The sequence below is a fragment of the Myxocyprinus asiaticus genome, chromosome 4, assembly GCF_019703515.2.
Source record: "Myxocyprinus asiaticus isolate MX2 ecotype Aquarium Trade chromosome 4, UBuf_Myxa_2, whole genome shotgun sequence".
NCBI lineage: Eukaryota > Metazoa > Chordata > Actinopteri > Cypriniformes > Catostomidae > Myxocyprinus > Myxocyprinus asiaticus.
The window spans coordinates 52945003-52960818 of NC_059347.1; the positions used below are offsets into that span (position 1 = coordinate 52945003).

At 38.7% G+C, this 15816-nt stretch overlaps 2 protein-coding genes across 6 annotated transcripts in view; one reads left to right on the forward strand and one right to left on the reverse strand.

Annotated features, from left to right (window-relative positions):
- The window catches only part of LOC127440229 (serine/threonine-protein kinase TAO3-like), a 101073-nt gene extending 89421 nt beyond the window's left edge, over window positions 1–11652 (forward strand). For all 5 annotated transcript variants that reach the window (XM_051696721.1, XM_051696720.1, XM_051696719.1 and 2 more), the window contains 7 exons: window positions 653–889; window positions 1773–1901; window positions 3333–3536; window positions 4043–4282; window positions 5519–5731; window positions 6261–6443; window positions 10363–11652. In XM_051696721.1, coding sequence (XP_051552681.1) covers window positions 653–889; window positions 1773–1901; window positions 3333–3536; window positions 4043–4282; window positions 5519–5731; window positions 6261–6443; window positions 10363–10524 — 1368 coding nt within the window. In that variant the 3' untranslated portion in view covers window positions 10525–11652. The remainder of the gene's footprint in view (window positions 1–652; window positions 890–1772; window positions 1902–3332; window positions 3537–4042; window positions 4283–5518; window positions 5732–6260; window positions 6444–10362) is intronic.
- On the reverse strand, window positions 11650–15111 carry pebp1 (phosphatidylethanolamine binding protein 1). The gene is made up of 4 exons (XM_051696740.1): window positions 14873–15111; window positions 13174–13283; window positions 12893–12993; window positions 11650–12753 (listed from the first exon to the last, which is right to left on the reverse strand). The coding sequence occupies exons 1-4, from the start codon at window positions 15005–15007 to the stop codon at window positions 12536–12538; spliced, it is 564 nt and encodes a 187-aa protein (XP_051552700.1). The 5' UTR covers window positions 15008–15111; the 3' UTR covers window positions 11650–12535.
- Window positions 15112–15816: the final 705 nt, after the last annotated feature.

A 15816-nucleotide genomic window follows, 5' to 3' on the forward strand; every position in this document is an offset into this window, starting at 1 on the left:
TGAGTGTAACCGGTGCTGCTTGACCCGCTCTGAGCGGTATTCGAACCGGGGTCTCTGGCATGGAAGGCGGGCGTGATAAAGGCTACAGCCTCTAACGTCGGTCGCTAATGCGCCCCTTGAGGCCAGGGGAGTGAGGTTTTATACATACTGCACAGCTATCACATACCAGCTGGCTCCCGTTACACTTACCCCCCTAAACCTCACTCCCATCCGGGTCACGGCACCGGATCTCGAGACTGCAGTGTCTCTTGTCATTATCACATTGCGAGAGCAGAATTAAAAGAAAAAGTCAAAAATCCACAGCACTTGATAAGAGTTCTTGTCACAGGAGTAATTGTGATTTTAATGTAACATTGAAAATAACAAGCATCACAATATTTTACTGACGGATAAGAAGAGAGCATGAAGGAAAATGTAGAACTTAATCCGTCAAAGTAAAGTCTGATTGAGGTTTTGTTGCATTTATTCACTTTGCTACACTGCCAAAGTATATTCAGTAGTCATTTTTAGTGTTTTTGCCTAACTTTTCCCTTTTCATCATTATCATCCAATCCTCACTTCTTTTCTTTTCAGTTGCAGTTATTCATTTTATTAAGCTGCAGAAATCTCAAAAGTTCTAGTCACTCTCTTTAACCATGTTCCTCTCATCTAGGTAACACGACAGATCCATGAACATGAGCAGGAAAATGAGCTCCGGGAGCAGATGTCGGGATACAAACGCATGCGACGGCAGCACCAGAAGCAGCTAATCGCTCTGGAGAACAAGCTGAAGGCAGAGATGGACGAGCACCGGCTGAAGCTCCAGAAAGAACTGGAAACCCATGCCAACAATGCCTTCATTGAGCTGGAGAAACTGGCCAAGAAACACGCCATCCAAACGGACAAAGAAGTGGGTGATCTTTCCTTATTATTTCTGCTGAGACCCTAATAATAGAAGTAGAGGACATTCAAACAACTTGCAGTTGACAGACCATTGGAGCTTTTGGATTGCATAGGCTTTGTCCTCTTTAACATCAATGTTCTCCTCATGTGTTCTCTCCGTGTTGAGCACAAGGAGGCCAACTAAAGAGAATGGAGGGATATTCAGGGATTTGTATTAATTTAACACAGCTTGTAAATTCTTAAAGGGCTAGTTCACCCAAAAATGAAAATTCAGTCATCATTTACTCACTCTTAAGTTATTCCAAACCCATATGACTTTCTTTCTTCTGCCGAAAATAAAAAGGAGGAATTTTTGAGGGCTGTTATTATGATTAACATTTTTATTATGTAGTAACCATTTTATGAAAGCATATAGTTATGATTGAAGGGGCTGCAGGCACTTCTCTGCATGTTGTGCATAAAAACGGCTTTAACTGTGACTATTCACAATATAGCTTGGCCTCTTGCACCTTATTGCTTAATTATTCACTATAAAATGTAGAAAAAAATAGGTTAAAAGTTTATGCACTTCACTTGAAAAAGAAAGTGCAGCAAACTGTCTCAGTTTGTATTAGGCTTTTCCATATTTTATGTTAAACATGTAAATAGCCAGGAGATGCATGCTAATTATTCATGGTTCATATGTTGATTAGTATGTTAATGAACCCAGTAGAAAAAAAATGGGTGTGATTTCTTAGCTTGTCTTTCTCAGGAGTTGTTTTAAAATGAAAAAAATAAAATAAAAAATAGTCAGTGATATACTGCATATCATTGTTTGTGCTTTCAATGTTTAGGTACTTAAAATGGTAGACATTATTTTTGTGATGCTCATTTGAGTTGTGTTTCTCCAGATGAAAACTCTGTCAGCTGACGAGAAGAAGTTCCAGCAGCAAATCATGGCCCAACAGAAGAAAGAGCTCACCACCTTCCTCGATAACCAGAAGAAACAGTACAAGCTCTGCAAGGAGAAAATCAAAGAGGTTCAAATCAAAATGGACCCTATTTACTTTAAACACTTTCTTTGATTCACTGCAATTTTTTCTTTGTAATCTTTCATCAATATGTCAAAAACCAATAACTTGGGGGGGCCTGGGAAGATCAGCAAGTAAAGATGCTGACTACCACACCTGGAGTCGCAAGTTCGAATCCAGTCAGGCTTCTTAAGCAACCAATTGGCCAGGTTGCTAGGGTGTGTAGAGTCACGTTGGGTTAACCTCCTCGTGGTCGCTATAATGTGGTTCTTGCTCTCGGTGGGGCGTGTGGTGAGTTGTGCGTGGACGCCGCGGAGAATAGTGTGAAGCCTCCACTAGGTGATAAGATGCGCGGAGGCAACTGAGATTCGTCCTCCGCCCCCCGGATTGAGGCGAGTCACTATGCCACCACGAGGACTTAGAGCGCATTGGGAATTGGGCATGCCAAATTGGGGAGAAAAAGGGGAGAAAATTTTTCTCATCCTGTTTCACTCTTAAAAGTGTCACTTTACAAAACTAAAATGAGTTACAAACAGTTTCATATTGACTTTTATAGGGCCACAAATTTGAGCAAAATGGGCTAGTAAGAGAAAATCTGTATTAAATCATTGCTATTTACATAAAGGAATAGTTCACCCAAAAAGGACAATTCTCTCATCATCATTTATTCACCCTCATGCCATCCCAGATGTGTATTAATTTCTTCTGCAGAAAGCAGAATTTTAGAAGAACATTTCAGCTCTGTAGGTCCTCACAATGCAAATGAATGGGGACCAAAGCTTTGAAGCTCCAAAAAGCAAATAAATCCAGCATAAAAGTAATCCATTCGACTCCAGAAGTTTAATCCTTGTCTTCTGAAATTATCCAATTGGTTTTGAATGAGAACAGACCACATAGAACTCCCTTATCACTATAAATTTTGACATCAGCAGTCTCATTGGTGATCGTGATTTTAATTTCCTAGCGCCATCTAGTGCCCTACACATGCGTAAAGCATTAGGAAGTGTAATCAAGCTTGAAAACATGATCGTGCCTAGAGACTGCAATGACAAGATGTACAGTGAAAAGGGTGGTTTACTTTTTGGACTGTTCTCAACCAAAACCCATTAGATCGATTCAGTAGACATAGATGAAACCACTGGAGTCATGTGGATTACGTTTATGCTGCCTTTATGTGCTTTTTGGAGCTTCAAAGTTTTGATCACCATTCACTTGCATTGTGTAAACTACAGAGCTGAGATATTCTTCTAAATCTTTATTTGTGTTCTGCAGAAGAAAGAAAGTCATAAACATCTGGCATGGAATGAGGGTAAGGAAATAATGAGAATTTTAATTTTGGGGTGAACTATCCCTTTAAGTTTACTCAGGTTGTGTATCTCTCTTTTTTATTTTTTTTAAGTGCTAATTAGTATCTTATGCTGCTCATGGTTCTTTATCTAGGAAATGAGTGAAGACCACAGCACACCTAAGAAAGAGAAGCAGGAGAGGCTGTCCAAGCACAAGGAAAACATCCAGCACTCTCAGGCTGAAGAAGAAGCTCAGCTCCTGGGGCAGCAGAGGGCTTTCTATGACAGGAACTGTAGAGCCTTCAAACGCAAGATCTTGATCAAGCGGCATGAGTTTGAGCAGGAACAATTACGAGAGGTGGGGATTAAATGTTTCAAGGCAGAATAAAGATTGTCTAGTCCCCTGAAATGAAACTGACCTCTTCTTGGGGTTAATGGAAACACTGAACTTTTTCTCAGGGGTGATAACCCTTTCAATAAATCTGATTTGCACATTGCTGCATTTCTTTTTTCTAATCTCTTAAGTATAACCTGGTCTAAATCCTTATATGGGTTATATGGGATTTAAACAGACACCTTACACTAAAAGTTTACTTGCACTGAAAACCAATCAGAACTCCCTTGGTGCTTGTAGCAGCATCTTTTGCATGTGCAAGCACCATTTATATTTTCTTTAGAAAAAATAAAAGTTCAGTTATTTTTCTTATAATTGAATTAATGGGGAGACTCCATTGATTATGTTGGCTTGACGAAGCCAACATACTCTTATTCTACAAACTTTGTCTAGGGTTTTTTTTTTTTTTTTTTTTTTTTAAATCCCTAAATTATTTTGATAGTAACAACCATTGTCTTTTTGGCTATCAGGAGTTGAATAAGAAGAAGACCCAGAAGGAAATGGAGCATGCCATGTTGATCCGGCAAGATGAGTCAACCCAAGAACTGGAGCATAGACAGCTGAAAACGTTGCAGAAACTACGCATGGATCTGATCCGACTGCAGCACCAAACAGAGCTGGAGAACCAGATTGAGTACAATAACCGTAGAGAGAGAGAACTGCACAGGAAACATGTGCTTGAGCTACGGCAGCAGCCCAAGAACCTCAAGGTACCACCACTGTGGAAGCACGTTTCTTTTTGTGCAGCTATTTTTAGTTTGAATTTAACCTACAAAATCTATGTAGGTCTCATTGTTTTTATATGGTTCTGAAATTAAGCATGTTTTTAGAATCTGGGTAGTTATAATGAACATGCGGGTCAGTTGAGACTGCTGCCATTTTTAAACCTTCATCTGAGAAACGTTGAAACAATGAAACTATCCATTGTAAAGGGCTGGGGGTTTCAAACTTGCCCACCACCCCTAAATATGATGATCCCTTTGCAAGGGACCACCTTTTCTTTAAAATATAAAGGCAGCTGTGTATTTTCATGTGTGTACAGACCTATTTATAGATTGTTTGCGAAATAGTAAGCTCGATATTATTAAGACAACATGTTGTTTCTAAAAATACAGCTGAAGTATGTTCATTTTTCTGTGCTAAAATACTCCTATCCAACCTTAATATGCAGAGACAATATAAGTAGATGTTCAAGGGTTAGTTTTCTTGAAAACTGTAAGAACTTTGTCTCTGTTGCACTATGAAAACTCTTGTTTGTTTTGAGCCACCCCTCTATACAAACACAATGAGTGACTCGGCCAATGGCGTGAGTTGGGGGCGGGACTGTCTCTATGATAAACCAATGGCAGACGGGGTGGGGGGGCGTATTTGGAAAGCTGTTTTGAAAACAATGTTTATTTTTGCAATTCCATTTGGTGGTGCTAGTGGCGCAGAAATGACATACTTCAGCTTTAAATGTTTAACTTTTTTTTTGTCATTGAATTAAAGTAAAAAAACATTAGAATATTATCTTGAAAATAATTATTTAATTCATTTATTCTACACAAAACTACAATATTTGTAATATTAATAGTGCCAAACAAACCAGTCAACAAGCTAAAGACTATTTATTTTTATTTATTTTTTGGAAAGATAATACGCATACGCGCTAATCTTGAATGATTTACATTGTAAGAGCACAAAAGAAACTTTTACACAAATCTATATGCAAATTGTTTGTTTATTATTGTTAAAATCTTGTAAAATACTTGTGGGCCCCCTAGGGTTGCACAGACCCAGTTTGAAAACGCCTGAAATAGGCAATTGCCACATTTTTATCTAATTGATTTTATGTCATTTCTTTCTTATTTCAAAAGCCAATAAGACAAATCACTTATTAGATATTGTTTTTATTCTGAAAGGAGCATCCATTTGTGCAAATGAAACTTTGAGCTGTTTCTCCGCAGGCTATGGAGCTTCAGATAAAGAAACAGTTCCAGGATACGTGTAAAGTCCAAACGAAACAGTACAAGGCCCTTAGGCACCATCAGCTAGAGGTGACCCCCAAAAGTGAGCACAAGATGGTGCTGAAAGCCCTGAAGGACGAGCAGACGCGTAAACTGGCGATCCTGGCTGAGCAGTACGAACAGAGCATCAATGAGATGATGGCTTCACAGGCAGTGAGTGAAGAAAAGGACACAGCTGTAGATCTGAATTCAGATTAAACGGTTTCTGCTCTGATGTAGTTAACCATCATAGGGGCCAATGATAACCAGCTGACATAGCATTTATGATGATTTATATGTGAACTAATTGTAGGCGATTTGCTAAAGACAACATGTATCAGCGTTTGCGTTTCCCACAACACCCTAGCATCTTGGTGGCGAAATTATGCACAGGCTTAAAGATGTTTTTTTCTTTCTTTAGATTATCGTATCTTGTTGAAGATGTAATGGGAATTTTGTTACACAGCCTTGGAAAATCAAAAGTCTGTAATTGTTTTGTTGATTAGTAATTGACATCTTTAGGCCTATTCAGACATACTAAACTGCTGGTATAAAAACTAGGCATGCTGTTTGGAATTCCAGTCCCAGACTAGTACCAGTACAAGAGGGCTTTTGATGGTTAACTACAATTGTGCTGTAGTGTCAGCTAACCTTCTCTCCTAGTATGGCACTGTGGCTCACGTACATGTGTGTGTTTGTGTAGCTGCGTCTGGATGAGGCTCAGGAGGCGGAATGCCAGGCACTGAGGCAGCAGCTGCAGCAGGAGATGGAGTTACTCAATGCCTACCAGAGCAAGATCAAGATTCAGACCGAAGTGCAGCACGAGCGCGAGCAACAGAAACTGGAGCAGAAAGTCTCACTGCGCCGAGCACACCTTGAACAAAAGGTCCAGTCCTGTTATTGCCCTCCTATTTATTCAGGCCCAGCAAATATGGGGTTTTTGATGGCAATATCAAGAGAGCAGGGTGGCCGATGGCAGATTTCATATGTGTAAATAAAATTTACAGAAAAATTGCTCAAGTATACAAATACTCTATGCACTGAAAATTCATTCACAAATATTTGACAAAAAAAAAAAAAAATTATTTATTGACAACACTGTCGAATTTGGAACTTGGCAAAAACTTTTGTCGATCAGCCAAACGACACGATTAAGCAGATCAGTGTTGGGGAATCTACTTTAAAACTGTAGTGTTCTAAGTCACAAGCCACTCATAACTTACACTATAAATAGCTAAGTTACGGTCAAGCTACTCTTTTAAAAAAGTTAGCTACGCTACAATTACTAATAAAAAGTAGCTAACTACATTGAAGCTATTTAAAGAATAAAGATGTTTAAATATATATAACAAATGAGATTATTTAACTAGATCAAGACAAACTTTGATGCTGGCCTGAAAAAGCCTTGTCTGTAAGTTTAAAAAGTTAAAATAAAAATAAAATTTTTTAAAAATGGATGGATGGATGGATGGATGGATGGATGGATAGATAAATAGTTAGATGTAAGTCTATGAGATTTTTCGGATTTTGGATCATCTGCTCTGTGAAAATCGTAATTGATCAGTTAGAAACAGCACAGACCTTCAGAACTGTCTGAAGGTCTGTGCCAAGTTTGGTGGATGTACAGTAGCTTGAAAGCTCTTGGAGACATTACAATTGATATTTTGGTCTTGGTAGATTCTTAATTATGTTGGCTTTGTCATGCCAACATAATTAGGGTGACCACATTAAATTGAACACATACACTATATTGCCAAAAGTATTCGCTCACCCATCCAAATAATTGAATTCAGGTGTTCCAATCACTTCCATGACCACAGGTGTATAAAATGAAGCACCTAGGCATGCAGACTGCTTCTACAAACATTTTTGAAAGAATTGGCCGCTCTCAGGAGCTCAGTGAATTCCAGCGTGGTACTGTGATAGGATGCCACCTGTGCAACAAGTCCAGTTGTGAAATTTCCTCGCTACTAAATATTCCACAGTCAACTGTCAGTGGTATTATAACAAAGTGGAAGTGATTGGGAATGACAGCAACTCAGCCACGAAGTGGTAGGCCACGTAAAATGACAGAGCGGGGTCAGCGGATGCTGAGGCGCATAGTGTGCAGAGGTCGCCAACTTTCTGCAGAGTTAATCACTACAGACCTCCAAAGTTCATGTGGCCTTCAGATTAGCTCAAGAACAGTGCATAGAGAGCTTCAAGGAATGGGTTTCCATGGCCGAGCAGCTGCATCCAAGCCATACATCACCAAGTGCAATGCAAAGCGTCGGATGCAGTGGTGTAAAGCACGCCGCCACTGGACTCTAGAGCAGTGGAGACGCGTTCTCTGGAGTGACGAATCACGCTTCTCCATCTGGCAATCTGATGGACGAGTCTGGGTTTGGCGGTTGCCAGGAGAACGGTACTTGTCTGACTGCATTGTGCCAACTGTGAAGTTTGGTGGAGGGGGGATTATGGTGTGGGGTTGTTTTTCAGAAGTTGGGCTTGGCTCCTTAGTTCCAGTGAGAGGAACTCTGAATGCTTCAGCATACCAAGAGATTTTGGACAATTCCATGCTCCCAACTTTGTGGGAACAGTTTGGGGATGGCCCCTTCCTGTTCCAACATGACTGCGCACCAGTGCACAAAGCAAGGTCCATAAAGACATGGATGAGTGAGTTTGGTGTGGAAGAATTTGACTGGCCTGCACAGAGTCCTGACCTCAACCCGATAGAGCACCTTTGGGATAAATTAGAGCGAAGACTGCGAGCCAGGCCTTCTCGTCCAACATCAGTGTCTGACCTCACAAATGCGCTTCTGGAAGAATGGTCAAAAATTCCCATAAACACACTCCTAAACCTTGTGGAAAGCCTTCCCAGAAGAGTTGAAGCTGTTATAGCTGCAAAGGGTGGGTCGACGTCATATTAAACTCTATGGATTAAGAATGGGATGTCACTTAAGTTCATATGCGTCTAAAGGCAGATGAGCGAATACTTTTGGCAATATAGTGTACGTACATTTATACATACTCTAAAATAATAAAACTGGAAAACACCATATTTTATAGAACAGCCAAAATATAGCAAAAAACAGCAGCAATTAAAGGAATGTTCCAGGTTCAGTACAAGCAACAGCATTTCATGGCATAATGTTGATTACCACAAAAATTAATTTCGACTCATCCCTTTCTTTTCTTTAACAAAAGAAAAAATCGAGGTTGCAGTGAGGCACTTACAATGTTTGGAGGGTTTAAACACAGAAATGTGAAGCTTATAATTTTATAAAAGCACTTGCATTAATTCTTCTGTTAAAACTTGTGTATTATTGTGTATTAAGTTGTCATTTTTACAGTCATTTTAGTGCTTTAAGGTTTGTTGACATTACAGTGTCATCATAACGAAGTTGTAAAATTTGCTATAACTTTACACAGAAAAGGTATGTGATTTTATCACACCAAAATCATGTTTACACGCATATCCTTTCAAGTGAATTAGTGAACCATTTATGTGAACTTCAAGCGTCCGAATGAACCAACTCACTAAAATGAATTGTTCCCAACTCTAAATATAAGTGAATTGTTTATTGTAACCAGTTCATGACATGAACTGTCAGAAAGAACCGATTTGCTTAAATGATTTACATATTCCTGCGCTACATATGAGAGAGAGAGGATGGTTTAGGTGAGTGCGTTTGATTACTCCCTCAGCTCCATTGTTGAGTTTGCAATACAATGTGACAAATGTAGCGTTTTGTGATGATACAGCGCTACTTGTTGGAAAATGTTATAGTAAAAGCGACACTATTCTAGTAGTGTCACTTCTTTTAGTTAGTTGTGCAACGCTGTGGCAGACCCACACGGAATTGTGCCCGTAGAAATCTCAGCATTTTCGTTCAAATCTACAAATCCTTCACGTTTATTCAATATTTTCCTTTGATTATGCTCTCAGCTACCAATAAGAATGTAGTAATCTCAGCTCTCACATTTTACTGTTTAAATACATTTTGGATAATTCCACGTTTTCCCTCAAAATCAGGGCAAAAGTAGATTTCATCTGGGCTTAGATATCTGGTATTCTCAAAATGGCCACATATGGGCCTATAAATCAGTCTATCAATATTCATTAACATAAGTGGCACTGGTCCATGAAAATTACATTTCCAGACCAGTTCAAAGGTTTAGTGGAGCAAACAAGACCAACACCAGCCAAAGCCACTGTAGCACACATACTGTAGTAGCAACAGGACTCCTGAAAGCTACTTTGGGCCACTTATTTTAATTATTAAAGGAATAGTCCCACCCAAAAATCATTTACTCATCCCAGATGTGACTTTTTTTCTTCTACAAAACAAAAATGAAGATGTTTAGAAGAAAACCTCAGCTTTGTAGGTCCATACAATGCAAGTGAATGGTGACCAAAAATTTGAAGCTCCAAAAAGAACATAAAGGCAGCAAGAAGAAGAATGTGAAAAAGTGCTTAGAAAGTCAAACACATCTGGGATGGCATGAGAGTGAGTAAATGATGGAAGAATTTTTATTTTGGGGTGAACTATTATTTTGTTTGGCCTAAAACGGTTGTGGTGTTAGCAAATGCAGATATTGAGTCCATTGATTTTTTGGAATGGAAGAAACTGACCAAAAATGCCTTTATTTCTGGGGTGGTGTTACCTTGTGGTGAATTGATTTGTAGGTTGTAGGTTCAAACCCCAGAAGGGACAATCCACCACTGTGCATTGTTGCTTTAAATTAAAGAGAAATGACAAATTATTAAATGGCAAATCTCTGCTTTTGCTGGTTTGTCACATATTTTTGTCTCGTTTTCTCAGATTGAGGAGGAGCTGGCTTCTCTTCAGAAAGAGCGCACTGACAGAATCAAGCACCTGCTTGACCGCCAGGAGAGAGAAATCGACGCCTTCGATATGGAAAGCCTTCGAATGGGTTTCAATAACCTGGGTGCTTTGGACTACCCTAAAGATGACTACAGATGAGACCATAACACTCCACCATCCTCCACTTTTTATGGATCAAGTCTGCTGTGTTTGCTACTGACAGACCCATCGCTCCTCGGGGTTGATGCCTGTACAGGCCTCACCCGTTTGGGCTCCCTCTACTGAACACGTCATGGGATAACATGCTGGATAACGTCCTTAGTTGTCTTTTTTTATATATAAATATTATATATGAGACGATTAAAGCTGTCACAGTGTTGATGTCAATGTTTTCTCGTGCAATGGTAACACTTTTAATGTAACTCAAATTAAAATAGAGATATCAAGAGAATAGCAATACAAATTAGGGGGTTTGTATTGCAACTTTTAATCCGGATGCACACTTGTTTTTTTTCTTTGTGCTATGTTATTATTATTTTTTTTGTTTTTTGACAGGCTGTGTGATTTAAGCAAATTTTTTTAGAGATATTTTTGTTTGTTCTTTTGCAGCCTCCTGCCTATTGCTGCTTGAATCTCTATTTAGTATTTATTCACCAAGAAAAATAAATTATAAAGTAACTTTTAAGTAATGAAGAAATTTGATAAAGTTTGCATATTAAAACAATGTACATATTTAATAGTTGCATCTGTGACTTAGATTCTTATGGTAATCTGGGTTTTTTGGGAGAACCCACTGCATTAATACAGTATGTACAAAACCGTAATCCACCTCAGCTGAGGTGCACAATGTGAATAATACATATGTAAATCAACTCGTGGTACCTGCACAAAGGGCTGAATGAGAAGGGACATGTATTTTGTGTATAGAAGGCTTTATGGAGAACTTTTACTTATTTTCCTATAACATTTTAACTGATTTTCCATTTCTTTTTATATAAACACATGCATATATATATATATATATATATAATAAATGGTTCACCACCCTTTCCCTACTGCAGTCACTGGTGAAATTGTCTGAATTGCCTCCAATTGCTGTTTTCATGATCTAGATTTCTGTTTTGTTCGACACCCTTTCCAGCTGTGTATTTTCTACAAGTCAAATTAGTGAATAAAACGCTTTACTGTCGCATGCACTTTACATTTGTTTTCAGGTTAAGAGGCATGATTCTGTCAGAGCTTTTAATTATATTTGTAAATAAAGTGCTCATCACACAAGCAACATCATTTGCATCCATTGTCTTTTATTTTCCAAGCAGGATTTTTTTTTTATGTGCATAACAAAGCATGCTGTAACTGTAAGCACTTTATTAAATTAAAGGTGCAGCCACAAGTATAACACAAATTTGACTTTAAGGTGCTACGTCTATATATCAGCTTCTTTATTAGCAATTTTAAACTGAAGGCGGCCAAATACCTTGCTTAAGTATTTTGACAGAAATGAAGGCATAGTCTGAACTGCGCTTGCTCAGTTCCATTTTAATTCAGATAGTAAGAAAGAGGAACAGAAAATCACAAATCAAGTTCTATGACCAGTGTTCATCTCTTAAAGGGATAGTTCACCCAAAAATGAAAATTCTCATCATTTACTCACCCTCATGCCATCCCAGATGTGTATGACTTTCTTCGGCAGAACACAAATTATGATTTTTAGAATGATCTCAGCTCTGTGAGTGAATGGTGCCAAAATTTTGACGCTCCGAAAAGCACATAAGCCAGCAAGAAGAATGTTAAAGTGAAAAAGTGGAGATTGACTGAGCAGGGAGGAGAATTTATAGTAAAAGAATTACTTAAATATTGATCTGTTTCACACCCATCATATCGCTTCTGAAGACATTGATTTAACCACTGGAGACTTATGGATTACTTATGTTTCCTTTATGTGATTTTTGGAGCTACAAAGGTCTGATCATCATTCACTTGCATTGTATGGACCAAAAGAGCTGAGATAATTTTCTTTTGTGTTCAGCAGATGAAAGAAAGTCATACACATCGAATATGACATGAGGGTGAGTAAATGGGGGAACTATCCCTTTAAAATGGCTAAATTAAAACAGAACTGTGCCAGAACTTGCTGAGTAAACACTAGCGTCAGAGCTCTAAATTGTCCTTATTTGCCAGCCAGCTGTTCGTAAAGTTTGGGCACGTAGTCATCCCACTCTGCCTGATAGCAAGACCCAGCGACCGGAGCGCCGAGGCCGTACTTCTTCCGGAAACTCTGGATCTTGAATTTTCCACGGTTGTCTCCAGAGCGATTGGTGAGGACAGGTTCGGTACAGCTGATACTACCTGACTGTTCGTAAACCAGCCATACGTAACGATGCAGACCTGCAAAAAAGCATATGCAACACTAAATCACCATAGACGCCCAGAGTGTTACTCAGTCCTACTACAAGCAACAACTTTCATTATTTTTCTTGGTATTAAGAAGTTGTTTAGATATCGGCAAGTCAATCTGAGCTCTTACCTGTTCCCTTTGGGGGGCCTGAACCAACATAATCAGACATGACACAACCACTGGAGATGTCATTTCCTTTCATGTTGACAACAAGAAAATGGTGCCATTCCCTGAGATTAAAAACAACACTTACAGCATATAAAGAAACCTTGCATCAAAGACAGTCTAACCTGTTCAAACATGTCCACTCGCATGAGAATCCATATGTTTACTATAACAGGATTGTGTTTATCTTTGGTCAAGTTCTAATAGCTTGAATATGGTTGGTAAATTTGACTGCAGCAGCATACCTAAATTTCGGGTCTTTTCGGCTGGGCGCATCTGGATCGGTCAGTGTCAAGGTGTACAGTTTACTGGGGTCACATCCCTCCCATTCAACTGATGTTGGGCAGTTCTGCACCTGCAAAATGAAACCGAAACAACTTCAGAATAGATGTTGCATGTAAGCTTGATTTCTTTTTACTTGAGATTTGAATTTCTAATTTAAGACAACAGGATATATTTTATAATGCACAATATACATTATTTTAATGCATGTTTACATAAATTAAAGCTTATTAATAAGTTAATACAAATCTTAAAGGGATAGTTCAACTGAAAATGAAAATTCCCTCATCATTCACTCACCCTCATGCCATCCCAGATGTGTGTCTTTCTTTCTCCTGCTGAACACAAATGAATACCTTTAGAATATCTCAGCTCTGTTGGTCCATTCAATGCAAGTAAATGGTGACCATAACTTTGAAGGTCCTAAAAGCATGTAACGGCAGAGTAGTAGTAATCCATACAACTCCAGTGGTTAAATCCATATCTTCAGAAGCGATATAATAGGTGTGGGTGAGAAACAAATAAATATTCTCCACTTTCTCTTCTTTTGTTTTTGGTGATTTGCATTCTTCGTGCATATCATCACCTACTGGGCAGGGAGGAGAACTTATAGTAAAAAAGGATATTGATCTGTTTCTCACCCACATCTATCATATCATTTCTTAAGATATGGATTTAAGCATGGATTATTTTAATGCTGACTTTAAGCTTTTTGAGCTTCAAAGTTTTGGACCCTGTTGACTTGCATTGAATGAACCAACAGAACTAAGATATTCTTCTAAAATCTTCCATTTGTTTTCTGCAGAAGAAAGGAGGAGACATCTGGGATGGCATGAGGGCGAGTAGATGATTAGAGAATTTTACTTTTTGGGTGAACTACTGTATCCCTTTAACAGCATGTGGATGTGTACTATATACTATTTGTTGTATTTATTTAGAACCATATAGTGTAGTTGAAGAAAAATATGTTGTTTTTTAACATCAAAATTTCAGGTTACAATTTATATGAATCTATAAGGGTAAGTGTAATTTAAGTACTGGAACTATATATTTTGCCCAAGTTTTTCCACCACTTGTAATCACACTTTTATTTTGTTTTACAGTTCACTTAGATAGCCATTTATAATCTTTATAGCTTATGTTGATGTAAACTGTATGTAGTATTAAAATCTAAATATAAAAAGTAATGTATTTTAAATGCACATTATGCTTTCTCTGCAACTTTTTCAATTGAAAACACTAGTATACTATACCATCACTGATGCATATTTGACCTAATTATTTGTTTGTTTAATTCTGCGTCCCATTTATGTGGAACTCTCGAAAAACTGTAATGATGATTGCAAATTCTGCACAAGGTCGTATCGAGTGTCTCCATCAGATCACGAGATCGTGGCATATCTAGACAGATGCAACTTAAGCTGCATGCGACCCATGTCTCCATTACATAACTGCAGACGTAGTGCGTTAAACTGAACCCCATTTAGTTAATCCAAATGCAAAAAAAAACGACATTTCTTCTTATTTTAGCAATCTTGCATTGAAACTGACCCACCAGTCACTATGACATTTGACAAACTCGTATCAGCAAGTCATGCATGGTGCAGCAGCATTGCTAGGCTACAGGCACTGGCCTAATTCCTGCATGCGCGTGCATCTGACCTGAGTGGGTGTGAGCACTTTTCCCAGCGCGTCAATTTCCAAAGTCCCGTATTTGACAGTTAAAGGTTTGGCTGGTTTCTCTTCCACCTCTGTGAGAGCTAAGGAACCTGCCCATTCATTAATATCCACAGGCATGGTGACACAGCGCTTGCGATAACAACGCAGCGAGGAAAGTAGAGCGTCTGTCTCCCCCTGCAGCTATTTTATCTGGACTGATCATTGAATTGTGCAGTCACATGCACAGCCAATTCCCTTGCAACTAAAGCCATGCCTGCATTCTGATTGGCCCGATAGTCCATCAATAGGCCAATTTCACACTTCCGGTGTTGTAGCTTCCGGGGGTGCCCCTCGAAGTGTAAACTTACTTCCGGTGTCGTGATAAATTGAGTCCACAGTACTGTTATCATGGCTGATGGCGTATTAACGCAAGTTCTGTCTTCGTAGATGTTCGATTTGTAATCATAAGGATATTAAGTATAAAATAAAAAGCTTTTCTTTGAATATTGGTTTAAAAATAACATCTTAATGGTGACAGTTGTTCCACCCCAATGGCTATCTACTTTCATACACTGAATTTTATTATTTTTTTCTCCCCTTTTTCTCCCCAATTTGGAATGCCCAATTTCCCCAATGCTCTCTAAGGTGCAGTTTACACGACAAAGTTTTCAACTAAAAACGGAAAACTTTTTATGGGTTTTGGCTGTTCGTTTACACGACAATGCCGTTTTGGGGCCTGAAAACGCAAACGTTTGAAAACAGGTTTCAAAGTGCAAGTTTTTGAAAACGATGCTGTTATCGTCTCCGTGTAAACATACAAAAACGCGAATTTGTGAAAATGACAACATCATGCGCACGCGTATTACATGTTCAGTCTATAGGCATGCGCACGAGTACTTCAAAACTACAATGGCAGACTACAGGACAGTGTTTGTGCTGCTCAAGAT

Coding starts and splice junctions, on each gene's coding strand:
- pebp1 (XM_051696740.1), bottom strand. CDS start 15,007: ATGCCTGTGGATATTAATGAATGGGCAGGTTCCTTAGCTCTCACAGAG. Junction 13,284..14,872: donor AAGTGCTCACACCCACTCAG/GTCAGATGCACG, acceptor TTCATTTTGCAG/GTGCAGAACTGCCCAACATC. Junction 12,754..12,892: donor AGGCCCCCCAAAGGGAACAG/GTAAGAGCTCAG, acceptor GCTTTTTTGCAG/GTCTGCATCGTTACGTATGG.